The 12560-nt window shown below is 45.1% G+C and overlaps 1 protein-coding gene and 1 long non-coding RNA gene across 8 annotated transcripts in view; one reads left to right on the top strand and one right to left on the bottom strand.

The window, feature by feature from the left end:
* Positions 1-12560, top strand: part of TENM1 (teneurin transmembrane protein 1) — a 277961-nt gene that overhangs the window by 96651 nt on the left and 168750 nt on the right. Inside the window, exons 4-5 of one of the 2 annotated variants that reach the window (XM_066640042.1) lie at positions 8169-8261; positions 10437-10675. In XM_066640042.1, the coding sequence (XP_066496139.1) occupies positions 8169-8261; positions 10437-10675 (332 nt within the window). The remainder of the gene's footprint in view (positions 1-8168; positions 8262-10436; positions 10676-12560) is intronic. The other variant, XM_066640043.1, reaches the window with a different exon arrangement.
* LOC136663101 (uncharacterized) overlaps positions 1-12560 on the bottom strand; it is a 41639-nt gene that overhangs the window by 18387 nt on the left and 10692 nt on the right. For 2 of the 6 annotated variants that reach the window (XR_010795011.1, XR_010795010.1), the window contains one exon: positions 7994-8813. The exons of 2 other annotated variants lie outside the window; for them this stretch is intronic. This is a non-coding gene — a long non-coding RNA (uncharacterized lncRNA). Of the gene's footprint in view, positions 1-3821; positions 3910-7993; positions 8814-12560 lie in introns of those variants that run through there. 2 more of the 6 variants (XR_010795013.1, XR_010795016.1) reach the window with 2 other exon arrangements.

Here is a 12560-nt window from a genome sequence, read left to right as displayed (position 1 = left end):
GGCCACTGTGAGATACAGTAAGCTGGACTAGATGGTCCTTTGGCCTTATCCAGTGGGGCTGTTCTTATCACTTGCACCTTCCAAGCCCCCCCTCCCCCGGAGTCTGCCACCACCTGGGTAACCTTGGGATTGACAAGGTTGGGCACTGGTGAAAGGCTCACACTGATCAGAATTCCTATCCAACCAGTCCACCCCTGAACTGTCCACGTGGGTAACAGCAGTAGTTCTGAATGAACCGTCACGTTTGCCACGGACAGCTCTGTGCAGACCTCGTTACAGTTATTCGCTCAAAAAGGTGTACCTAGATACAGCCATCCTGTACTTGGCTGCAGCTTAATGTGTCAACAGCCCTCAAGATACATGCATAATCTGCGCACAATACAAAGAGTATCTTACTGTTTAGTCGTTTCATCGCAGCGGTGCAGAAGGTCGTGATTTATAGTGTAAGATGGCAACGAGCTCGCATAACATAAAACAAGAAACAGGTCCCTTTTGATTCTGTCTTTTAGTGGCACAATATTATTGCCCTTTTACATAAATTGATAAAGGTTTCTTGGGCCCTCCACATGCCCCTTTCCCTCTCTAAAATAATTATGGGTCTCAGGTTTTATAGATACTTGACTGTAATTGTTCAGGGCTGATGATTTACAAGACCATATACTGTCATTAGCTTTGACAGCCTGCTCTCTGTATGGCTTAGTGTTTTTAATAGGGCCTGTAACACTCTGACAACTCAGTAAAGCATTGCTTCCTTTCTTTTCTTTTCTGCTTTTCCTGAGCATTTCTCATTATTTAAGTGTGTTAAACGCAACCTTGTTTGGGATTTTCTTCGCTGTCCTGCTGAAGCAGGCCTTTGGAACTGCAACAGAAGGCATCTATCTCCGGACCAGATCAGACGGAAAGCTCTTCAACCTCTCCAGACTGAGAGCAAAATCCAAAGTCCAGCTGAAATGTCTGCGTGACTTCCTCTTTGCCGACGATGCAGCTGTCACTACCCACTCTGCCAAAGATCTCCAGCAGCTCATGGATCGTTTTAGCAAGGCCTGCCAAGATTTTGGACTGACAATCAGCCTGAAGAAAACACAGGTCATGGTTCAGGATGTGGACTCACCTCCCTGTATTACAATCTCGGAGCATGAACTGGAGGTTGTCCATGACTTTGTGTACCTTGGCTCAACGATCTCCGACACTCTTTCTCTCGATACCGAGCTAAACAAGCGCATCGGTAAAGCAGCTACCACGTTTTCCAGACTCACAAAGAGAGTCTGGTCCAACAAGAAGCTGACGGAACATACCAAGATCCAGGTCTACAGAGCTTGTGTCCTGAGTACACTTCTGTACTGCAGCGAGTCATGGACTCTTTGCTCACAACAGGAGAGGAAACAGAGCGCTTTCCACATGCGCTGCCTCCGACGCATCCTCGGCATCACCTGGCAGGACAAAGTTCCAAACAACACAGTCCTGGAACGTGCTGGAATCCCTAGCATGTATTCACTGCTGAAACAGAGACGCCTGCGTTGGCTTGGTCATGTCGTGAGAATGGATGATGGTCGGATCCCAAAGGATCTCCTCTATGGAGAACTCATGCAGGGAAAGCGCCCTACAGGTAGACCACAGCTGCGATACAAGGACATCTGCAAGAGGGATCTGAAGGCCTTAGGGATGGACCTCAACAAGTGGGAAACCCTGGCCTCTGAGCGGCCCGCTTGGAGGCAGGCTGTGCAGCATGGCCTTTCCCAGTTTGAAGAGACACTTTGCCAACAGTCTGAGGCTAAGAGGCAAAGAAGGAAGGCCCATAGCCAGGGAGACAGACCAGGGACAGACTGCACTTGCTCCCGGTGTGGAAGGGATTGTCACTCCCGGATTGGCCTTTTCAGCCACACTAGACGCTGTGCCAGAACCACCTTTCAGAGCGCGATACCATAGTCTTTCGAGACTGAAGGTTGCCAATACCAAACGCACACTCAATTCCTTTTGTACACTTCTGTTTTACTTATTTTTCTTGCAAATACAAGGTCTTGATATCCATCAGGACTAAAGCTTTTCACACACTCCAGTGTTCTAACTCGTGCTTTCCACCCATCTGCATTTCCTCTTCCTCTTTGTCCCTTTTCCAATCCAAGAGGTTTAAAGAGGAGGAGCAATGAGGTTAGCAGACTGAGATGAGCACCCCCCACACACACACACACCCCAATCTGCAGCCTGAGGCAATGTGCCCTGCAGATAGGGCATGGGGGGTGCTTAAGCAAGACATTTCCCATTGATGGCCATGGAAGGAAAATAGCATCATGGAGCTCCGTGATTGTAGCTATGGGGAGGGGCTGTAGCTCAGTGTCAGAATGCGTGCTTTGCATGAAGAAGGTTCTGAGTTCCATCCGTGACATCTCTAAGTAGGACTGGGAAAGTCCCCTGCCTGAAACCTCAGGGAGCCACCGCCAATCCGTGGTGAATAAATCTGGCTCTGTACTGGACACTCACCTGTGTCCAAACAGAGTCTGGTAAATGTAGATGGGTCCGATAGAGTGTCATTTTAAAAAGTGGGTCCTGGTGCTAAAAGTTTGAGAACCATTGGTCTAATAATAAACGCAAGCGGTGGGGATTTGCATCACCATGATGCGGGGACAAAATCAACCTTAAATTTCTTCAGCTGAGTGTTTCCTTCTCCCTCTGCTTATTTCAGCTTTGACAGTTACTATACAGTGGGCCCTCAGTATCCACAAGGGATCCATTCTAAGACCCCCCTGTGGATACCTAATTCCATGGATATTATGTTTTAATTTGTTTTATATGTTGTTAGCCGCCCTGGGTCCCTTTTTGGGAGAAGGGCGGGATAAAAATAAAGTTTTATTATTATTATTATGGATAGTGAATTCCTAGGAGGCTGCTAGTACTTCAGAATGCCTCCCAGATGTTTCTGAAAGTCACTTTTGATCATCTCTGGGAAGTCTCTGAGGCCATCCAGCTGTGGGCTCAGCACCTGCAGACACACACACACACACACACACACACACACACACACACACACACGGCGAGTACTGTAAATTCAAACCATCTACCGGAGTGCTAGCCTATGCATGTTTACTCAGAAGTAACCCCCACTGTGTTCAGTTGGATTTACTCCCAGATATATTTGCATAGGAATGTAGCCTTATTGTAACATTAGCTGGGTTTTGCCTTAGGCAGGCCTTGGGAAAGAGAAAGTCCTAGACAGTGACGTACGCCCCAAGGCAGATTTCTTACTTTGCCACTTGCTTAGCCTGTTGCTACTTCTGAGCGCTTTTGGAACAAAAAATAAGTTTCAAAGGCAGCTCCTGAGAGCTCCTGTTGATGACTTCACTGCTGCTGGCGCTCTGGTCCCCCCCCCCCCCCGAGCACAAGGAAGATAACAGTGAAAGCCACTGAGGAAAAGGGACTATTACTAAGCAGAAGGCAGCCATCACTTAAAAGTTGCTTCTTTAACCATTTAGCAGGACTATGGAGGTTAGAGGGAAATGTATTCTTTTCTTTGGAGGGGAAGTATTGTGACTGTACGTGGTTTTTAAGTGTGATGGGTTTTTTTTCCTGTAGGTCGTGATTTATAGACATTTGTACTGTTATCATGTGACAATCCCTCTCCCCCCCCCCCACACATTTAAGTGCAGAGATTAATTGTTATAACTTTTGTTGTTATACTACTCTTGCAGTATTTGGGGATGTGTAGTGCCCTTTGATTGTTTCTGACTTAAGGAGGTGTAGGTAACAGGTTTGGTACCAGGTCCTGGTCAGGTTGAATGCTGGCTGAGAGCCCACACCCCTCAGAGTGCCCACCTGGCCACACTTACCCCAGAAACTTCAGTGCAGTGTTACTGGGGGTAGTCATCAATATCTCCATCAAGACCAAAATTTACCTCTTCCGAACGCTGGTCTCTCCTGTATGCATCAGAAACATGGACTCTGCTCAAATCAGACACAAGCAAACTCGAACAAAATGTCCATATGTTCTGTCCATACATACATTTTAGTTTTAGTTATGAGTTAGTTATGAGTCTTTACTCTGGACATTCTTCATTTTTCTTCTTCTTCCAAGCTTACTTATTCTGGAGGAATTGTTGTGCTGCTTTATTTTTCAATACTTTTTGGCTGGATATCTGTTGCTCTGACATGTCTCTTGTACATGCCATTTTCTGTCTAATTAAATAATAACTCTAATGTCTTTTAGGACATAACTGCATTTTCAAAAAGGCATGTTAAGGCTAAGAGATTCACTTTAACGGCCCCATCACTTTTTCCCCCCTGATTATGACAAGCCTCAAAGCCATTTTTCGCTGTGGAAGAGGTGTACTAAAAACAGATCATTTGGTATTATGTTAAAAAAAAAAAAAACAGGCCTACAAAAATAATATTTTTTAATTGTCAAGAATGTTTCAATGAATTTAGGATATGTGGGAGTTACTGGATCAAAAAATGACATTGTTTTTGCACGATTGGCTTTAGTTTGGGGGGTGGAGAATAAAGCCTACCCACATTATATTTTGATCCTATGTAATTTTTGGATGTGTAGCTTTCATTGCAATATCTTGTCCCTGTAACTGCAGACCCCCATATAGTGAGTTTTGTCCTCTTTTTAACTCATCATTGTGGAGCAGATATTTGCCAAATGATATAGTTTGTTTTTTTCCCCCTGCTAATAATGGTCAAGAGATGGTAGCAGCCCTTCATAAGGGCGGTATTCTTTCAGCATAATTCTATGCATGGCTACTCAGAAGTAGACTCCATTACATTTAATAGTGCTTTCTCCCAGAGTATTCTTATTTGGAAGTAAAGCACACTGGGATTTGCTACTGAGTAAATATGGTCAAACGCAGGCTGAAAGTGAACAAGGCCTACAGGCAAAATTGTACCATATAGTTCAACAAGAGGCTATGCCAATGCTGGCCATTCTGTGCATGAGTTTAGGAAATTCTGTCCAATCAAGCCAGAGTTAAAGGAGCCGGGTCCAAATTTTGGGCTTTGCATGATAAATTGTGGATCTGACACAGCTGTTTGTCTTGCTAGACATCTTCCATCTCACTTAGAGGGAAGTTCCACTGGAAACAATGGACTTCCCTCAGTCACACGAAAGAACGGTCCATGTGTGTCTTTGTAGTATGGAGGTCTCTGTTGGGTTGTGCCTCACACAGCAGCCTGTCTATCCTTCCAGCTCTGTTGCTTTAGATTGGGGGGGGGGGGGGAGGTCTCCCACCTGTCAAAGAGGACCAGTTGAGTGTAGGATGAAGGTTCATCCACTCTCATCTGGTCTTCTTTGACATGCCCTTCTCCAGAACCCCAACTTCCAGCCAGGCCTTCTCTCTTGGAAAATTATTTGCTCCACAATGGTAAGTTAAAAAGAGGACAAGACTCAGTACATGTTATTAATCTGTGGAACTCCTTGCTATAGGATCTGGTGATGACATCTGGCCTAGATGCCTTTAAAAGGGAATTGGACAATTATATGGAAGAAAATTCCATCACAGGTTACAAGCCATGATGGGTGTATGCAACTTCCTGGTTCTAGAAGTTTGGCTATCTCTGAATGCAGGTGCAAAGGAGTGGCAACAGGATGCAGGTCTCTTGTTGTCTTGGGTGTTCCCAGTGGCATCTGGTGGACCACCATGAAACCCAGGAAGCTGGACTTTATGGACCTTTGCCCTGATCCACCTGGGCTGTTCTGATGCTCATAACACTGGCATCTCTTCTCTGAATGAAACTGTGCAGCCCACGAATGTGTGGGTAACCTGATTCCCAATCTCACAGGAGCAGCTGCTGGTCGGGCACTGATTCCCAGGACAGCGATGCCAACTATGGCTGTCACTCCTGGATACATTATGGGAAGAATATTTATTGAAACACTATATGAGCGAGACCTCTCCTGTGCATGATAATCTTTAGGATCATGTCTGCTGTGCTTGGTGTTGCTGTCAATTTCAACCCAAGCACTCTGGCCAGTGGTATCGCTAGGCAGGTGTGTGTGTGGGGGGGGGGGGAGAGCAGTCTGCACCAGGTGACATCACTACTGGCCAAAATGTTTAAAATCTTGGTATTTTCAAATACAGTCATGTTGTATATCATTTGATGCGTAATTTCATGCAGAATGCAATGAAAAAAACCGCATTGAAATATCTCTTTTCTATCAAGCGTTATAGCCAAAAAAAACAAACAAACAGCGGAGCGGGGCAATGATACATCACCAGGACCGTTGCCCTGTCCCCTGCATGGGAGGAGGCCCATCGTGGGGGTGACACACCAGCTTCCTGCACCAGATGACACAAGCCCTAGTGATGCCAACGACTCCAGTTTCTCACTTTTACTCTTCAGGCCTCTAGGCTACTCCTCTTAACTAGTCCCCAAATCTCTAAAGGAATGTTACACCAGATAGATGGTTATTAATAGGCTTATTAACTGAGTTTTATAACTCACCATGGAGTTGTTCTTTTGTCTCTTAAAAAGGCACATTGTTCCTCTGTGTGCAAAAGCATAGCTGAGTAGGCTGAAGCAGAGGAACTTTTGCAGAGTGCAAAGCAAGAGGAACAAATCAGCTGAGTCGTGTAAATTGTCTTTTAGGGGGGGGAGGTTTGTTTGTTTGGCTGGCTTTGTTTGTTTGTTCCATGTTTTAAATATAAACCCACAATATTCTAAGTTGCTTTTATATCACAGGAGGGTTGCTCTGCACATTTTACATCCCGTAAAATTGTTTCCCGTAAGAACGTGCTTCTCCCATAATGGATTGCAGTCATCTGTGCTGAAACGCAGAGGGCACAATTTCTGAGGCTCGGTGCTTACATTAAGTGGGATCCTCACAAGGCTTAACAAAACCTGTCCGTCCCCCCCACTCACACACACACGTGCACTGCCACACACAGCAGCAGTGTGCAGGGGAATGGAAATCTGTGGAACTCTTGTGGAACCCAGGCAATCCTCCTTCTCTTCACCATCAAAGTTAAAAAAGCTCAATGCTAACACCATCACCACCCCATAGATGCATCCGTGCCAATGGAATACACACTTCATCAACTGGGGGGGGGGGGTGCCAGTCCAGAAACCTCCTCAAGGTAAGGGAACTTTTTTCCTTTACTTTGGGGAAAGCCTCCATTATGCCAATGGGTCTCCTCAGACCTGCACCACCTGTTTCACTGGTGCAGAACCAAGGATCTCAAGTACAATCGGTCCTCTTTATCCACGAATTCGATCCATAACAGGTTCTGAACCTGCGGGAGGACCCACAGAGGACTTCCAGGACGTGACCAGAAGGCCTTTCAGTTGAGTCCTGGAAGCATTCTGAGGTCCTGGGAGGACGCCTATGGCTTATCCAGGGCTCAGAACACCTCTAGATGTGACCAGAAGGTGCTTCCTGTTGTGTTCAGAGATCCTATTGGACCCCATCCATGAATTCCATTATCCATGGGTTTCAATATCTGCAGGGGTCTGGGAACAGATCCCCTGTGGATACTGAGGTCCAACCTGCACCTGGAAGCCTTTCCTCTGAAGACTTCTCTCTCTCTCTCTCTCTCTCTCTCTCTCAAATCTGCATCTTCAGGATCAGAAATGTGCATTAGTCTATTTTTAGTGGGTGCAGGAAAATGCAGAGGGAGGGTCAGATCAGCAGAAATCATCCCCCTTTCAGTAAAGATAATTTCATGTGCTAAAGGAAGAAGTTCTTAGAGTCCCTCACAATGTATCTGTTACCTCTTAACTGCATGTGAAAATGTTCTGCTTTATTAAATATAGCTGAATTCTTACCTACACAATTTTCTAAGTCATCGTGCTACTGTTCTCCTTTCTGTGCCTGAACCGCTACCACTCAACTGTGAAGCGACACTCAAAAACCTTCCTATAATTATTGCTGGCTGTTGATTGTAAGTTGCAGTGGCCTTGCTAATAGATTTTGGTTCAATGTTGCCTTTTAACTCTGATCTCTTTGAATGATGTGTCTCAGAAAGCAATCAGTATTGCAGGTGTCAAAAGCATTTATGTTAATGTTGAAAAATCCAATAGGTCTCCTCCTTAAAAGGGAAAAAAGGGAATTAAACTTTGTATCGATCGACTGTTAAAACAGCTTTTAAAAAAAAAATGTGCTTAGGAAACACCAACCAGAAATTTATTCGTATCCTTTTTCCTTATTCCACATTCTGGTCCGGATCTTGCTCCCACAGAAGTCAGTGGGGGATTTGCTGGCCCTCGGCTGTGGAATTGCCCTCCACCAGAATTCAGGAGGACCATGTATCTTCCCTCGTGCCAAGTGAAATGTAAGACCCTCTTTTTGCAAAAGCCTTCCCTCGAGAGAATTAACGCCTTGGTAAAAATGATCTAGAAATTCTGCCCGGAAGATAGACTGGAGGGTGTCCAAATCAAAAGGGGAAGTACTGTTTGATAACAGACTGTGTTGGAATATGGTTTTAGTGACAGTCATTTGCTGTGTGTAATTTTGTAAACGCCTAGAAGGTTCACTGTGTGGTGTTTACTTCCTTTGTGGTCTGCCCCGGTAAAGCTGTTACCCTTCTTTAGCTAGTAACCATTGTGATGAAACCCTTTCTTCCATAGTGCTTCAGAATGTCATCTGTCCACCCCTGAAGCCAACAAGTGTCTTTCCATCAACTTATGTGTGTTCCTCAAATATGTGTTTGTATGTTGTGAGCACCAAACGTGTAGGTGGAAGTTGTCTTCTCTTAACATGGCTTCCTGTGCTGTAGCATTCCAGTGGTCATTCCTTGGGACTTTGGAAAGAGATAGTGGGGTGCTCTAAACACGTGATCTGGGATCCATGTCATACTTCAGATCAGAAGCAAAGTTAAGCTTAACTTCAGAAAGAAAGTGAAAGGAAAAGATAAACATATGCTTAATAATTATTAAGAAATAACTTTTCAGTAACAACACCAAAACATTCACAAGGCAATGTATGTTGGAAAAGACAATTTAAAAGTAGATACCCGTCCCAGAGAGGCTAACAATGTAAAGCGCGCACACACATCTGTCCGTCTCTCCATCCTCCCTTCATTTGCTTTGAAATTCATTGCATCGCATTGTGAAGTGATAGGAGCATCTGAAACCGCATTTAGCATATGTGCCGTAGTCCCTGGGTTCCAACAGAAGAGCACCTTTAGTTGTTGCAAACTGATGCTGCCAGTCAAATTGACAATCAGACTCACCGGGCATTTGGGCACCCCTTCTGTGCCAAGCCCAAAGCCACTCTCAGAGTATCTTTGTTTGCCCCCCTTCCAAAGGCATGGGATCAGGCTGCAACTGAATTATGTTTTAGAGAAATTGAGGGTGAGGTTTCAGCTCTCATTTTCTAGAGCCTTTTAATTTTGCCTGGTAGTCTGCATACTTGGGAAGTTTGCTTGTAAGTGTAGTTTTAGTACATGCTACTGAGTGCCAATATATCAAGTCAGCTCACAAAATCCTGGCGTTTGAGGTGATATACAAAAGGCCTCTCCTCTTTACCCGGTGGTGCTCCAGCCATTTCCTCCATTGCTTCTCTTTCCACTCCCTCAGTTTGGCATGGAAGAGGAAGTGTGGAAGCAAAGGAGATTCTCTAGCCCACTACTCTCCTCTCCTCGTCTCCACACTTACTGTTTTCTTCTTCGTTGTCAACTTCAGGGAACAAGAGGAGCAGTGTAAGGGAGTGGACTGATGGGGCAGTTCTCCTGCCAATCCACCATCAAACAGCCCAATCCTATGCATGTCTACTCAGAAGTAAGTCCCATTAGAGTCAAAGGGGCTTACTCCCAAGAAAGTGTGGATAGGATTGGGCTGTAAGGCAGCCACCTTATTTGACCTCATGGGTGAGCCAGCCTTACTGCTAAGCTTGCCTGAAATCCATTATTTGTGAAAAAGTTGTTCTCATGTTTAAAAACTCATCAATGGGACAAGTTAACATGAGCTGAACAAACAGCACTCCTTTGACTTCTGCCACCCAAAGGCTGCTCAGTTTATTACTCTTTCCTTTGAATATATCTAAAGTTAAAATCCTATACATTATTTCCTCCATGCCAATAAAGGTTGTTGAATTGAATTGATACATTATTTCCTGGGAGTAAATCCCTTTGAATACACTTAGTAAACCTGTATAGGATTGTGCCGTAAGAAATATATAACCTCTAATGCTATCTTTTGAAAACTCCTATGGTGTTGGCAGCACAACTTTTGCCATATTACTGTAGCTGAATAAGCACATTAAAGTCAATTTTATTTGTTTGTTTGTTTGTTTGTTTGTTTGTTTGGACCATGGCGTGAAAAGGTTGATGACCACTGCTCTAGTGCATCTATTTTCATGTCAGTAAAGATATTTAAATCACTATTTAAATATAACACACTGTTTAAGTTACACTGTTTAAGTGTGACAATATATCTGTGACTTTCTCCTTCTGCGGCACGCTAGTCAGACCCTTTTAACAACCTGCCTCTCTGTCTTCTTTCCATAGGCACTTCCTATTTAAGCATGGATCTGGATCTTCAGCCATCTTCAGCGCAGCCAGTCAGAACTACCCTTTAACTTCCAATACTGTTTACTCGCCACCTCCTAGACCACTTCCCAGAAGCACGTTTTCTAGGCCAGCTTTCTCTTTTCACAAACCTTACAGATGTTGCAACTGGAAGTGTACTGCCCTGAGCGCCACGGCCATCACAGTCACCCTGGCATTGCTGCTAGCCTATGTCATTGGTAAGTATGGCATTTTTGCCTCTCCTTGTCTTTTTATTTTTATGGTTGCTGTGCGGGGCGGTTCAATTTGAAGGCTGGAGGAACTTGGTAAACACAGGGGTGACCAGCCTGTGATGGACCAAATCAGGGCCGCTTGAACCCCAGCCCAGGGACCAAATCTGGGGTTTGGACGAATCGGTCCGCCCACTGAGCGGACCCTTTCATTCCTCTTTCACGCAGCTCCTCTGCTGGGTAGATCTGGGCACCAGGACTCTGCCCAGACGTCCTGTTGCGCGACCCTGGGATGCTGGGCAACAGACATGACTGCCCAGAGTGTCCCTGTGCCCAGATCTACCCAGCAGAGGAGCTAAATAAACATACTTAGACTATGACCCTAATTTATCTTTTTTTAAATGGATATTTGGCAGCAACTGTTACCCTGCACATGCCAGGTCTTGTCTGATCTCAGAAGCTAAGCAGGGTCAAGGCTGGTTAGTACTTGGATGGGAGACCGCCTGGGAATACCGGGTGCTGTAGGCTTATACCATAGTCTTTCGAGACTGAAGGTTGCCAGCCAACCATTTGGGATTGTTAAAATCCCATTTAAAAAAAAAAAGTGTCTTTTTAAAATGATTGCAACTCATTCCAACTCTTTGGGATGAAATGAACTAGATCAGTGTTTCTCAAACTTTGGGTCAGGACCCACTAGGTGGGTCCCGAGCCAATTTCAGGTGGGTTGCCTAGGTGTTGTGGGCGGCTTTGAGTTCTTTCATTAGAAAAGCAGGATGAAAACTGAATAAATATTTAAGGGGGGGGGGGAAAGCTGCACAGTTCACTTGCATAGCAAACAATGTCAGTCACAACAGTGCCCAACATTTAAAATGATTCCGTTAATGTTAGAACATAAGAACATAAGAACAGCCCCACTGGATCAGGCCATAGGCCCATCTAGTCCAGCTTCCTGTATCTCACAGCGGCCCACCAAATGTCCCAGGGAGCATACCAGATAACAAGAGACCTGCATCCTGGTGCCCTCCCTTGCATCTGGCATTGTGACATAGCCCATTTCTAAAATCAGGAGGTTGCACATACACATCATGGCTTGTAACCCGTAACGGATTTTTCCTCCAGAAACTTGTCCAATCCCCTTTTAAAGCATCCAGGCCAGTCGCCATCACCACATCCTGTGGCAAAGAGTTCCACAGACCAACCACACGCTGAGTAAAGAAATATTTTCTTTTGTCTGTTCTAACACTCCCAACACTCAATTTTAGTGGATGTCCCCTGGTTCTGGTTACAAATCTATGGTAAGGCCACACCTGGAGTATTGTGTCCAGTTCTGGTCGCCGCATCTCAAAAAAGACATAGTGGAAATGGAAAAGGTGCAAAAGAGAGCGACTAAGATGATTACGGGGCTGGGGCACCTTCCTTATGAGGAAAGGCTACGGCGTTTGGGCCTCTTCAGCCTAGAAAAGAGATGCCTGAGGGGGGACATGATTGAGACATACAAAATTATGCAGGGGATGGACAGAGTGGATAGAGAGATGCTCTTTACACTCTCACATAATACCAGAACCAGGGGGCATCCACTAAAATTGAGTGTTGGGCGGGTTAGGACAGACAAAAGAGAATATTTCTTTACTCAGCGTGTGGTCGGTCTGTGGAACTCCTTGCCACAGGATGTGGTGCTGGCGTCTAGCCTAGACGCCTTTAAAAGGGGATTGGACAAGTTTCTGGAGGAAAAATCCATTATGGGTTACAAGCCATGATGTGTATGCGCAACCTCCTGATTTTAGAAATGGGTTATGTCAGAATGCCAGATGCAAGGGAGGACACCAGGATGAGGTCTCTTGTTATCTGGTGTGCTCCCTGGGGCATTTGGTGGGCCGCTGTGAGATACAGAAAG

This window comes from Tiliqua scincoides, chromosome 12 (genome assembly GCF_035046505.1).
Source record: "Tiliqua scincoides isolate rTilSci1 chromosome 12, rTilSci1.hap2, whole genome shotgun sequence".
In the NCBI taxonomy this organism is placed as follows: Eukaryota; Metazoa; Chordata; class Lepidosauria; order Squamata; family Scincidae; genus Tiliqua; species Tiliqua scincoides.
Note: the sequence above shows the minus strand (reverse complement) of the source record. Positions and strands in the feature narration are given on the sequence as shown.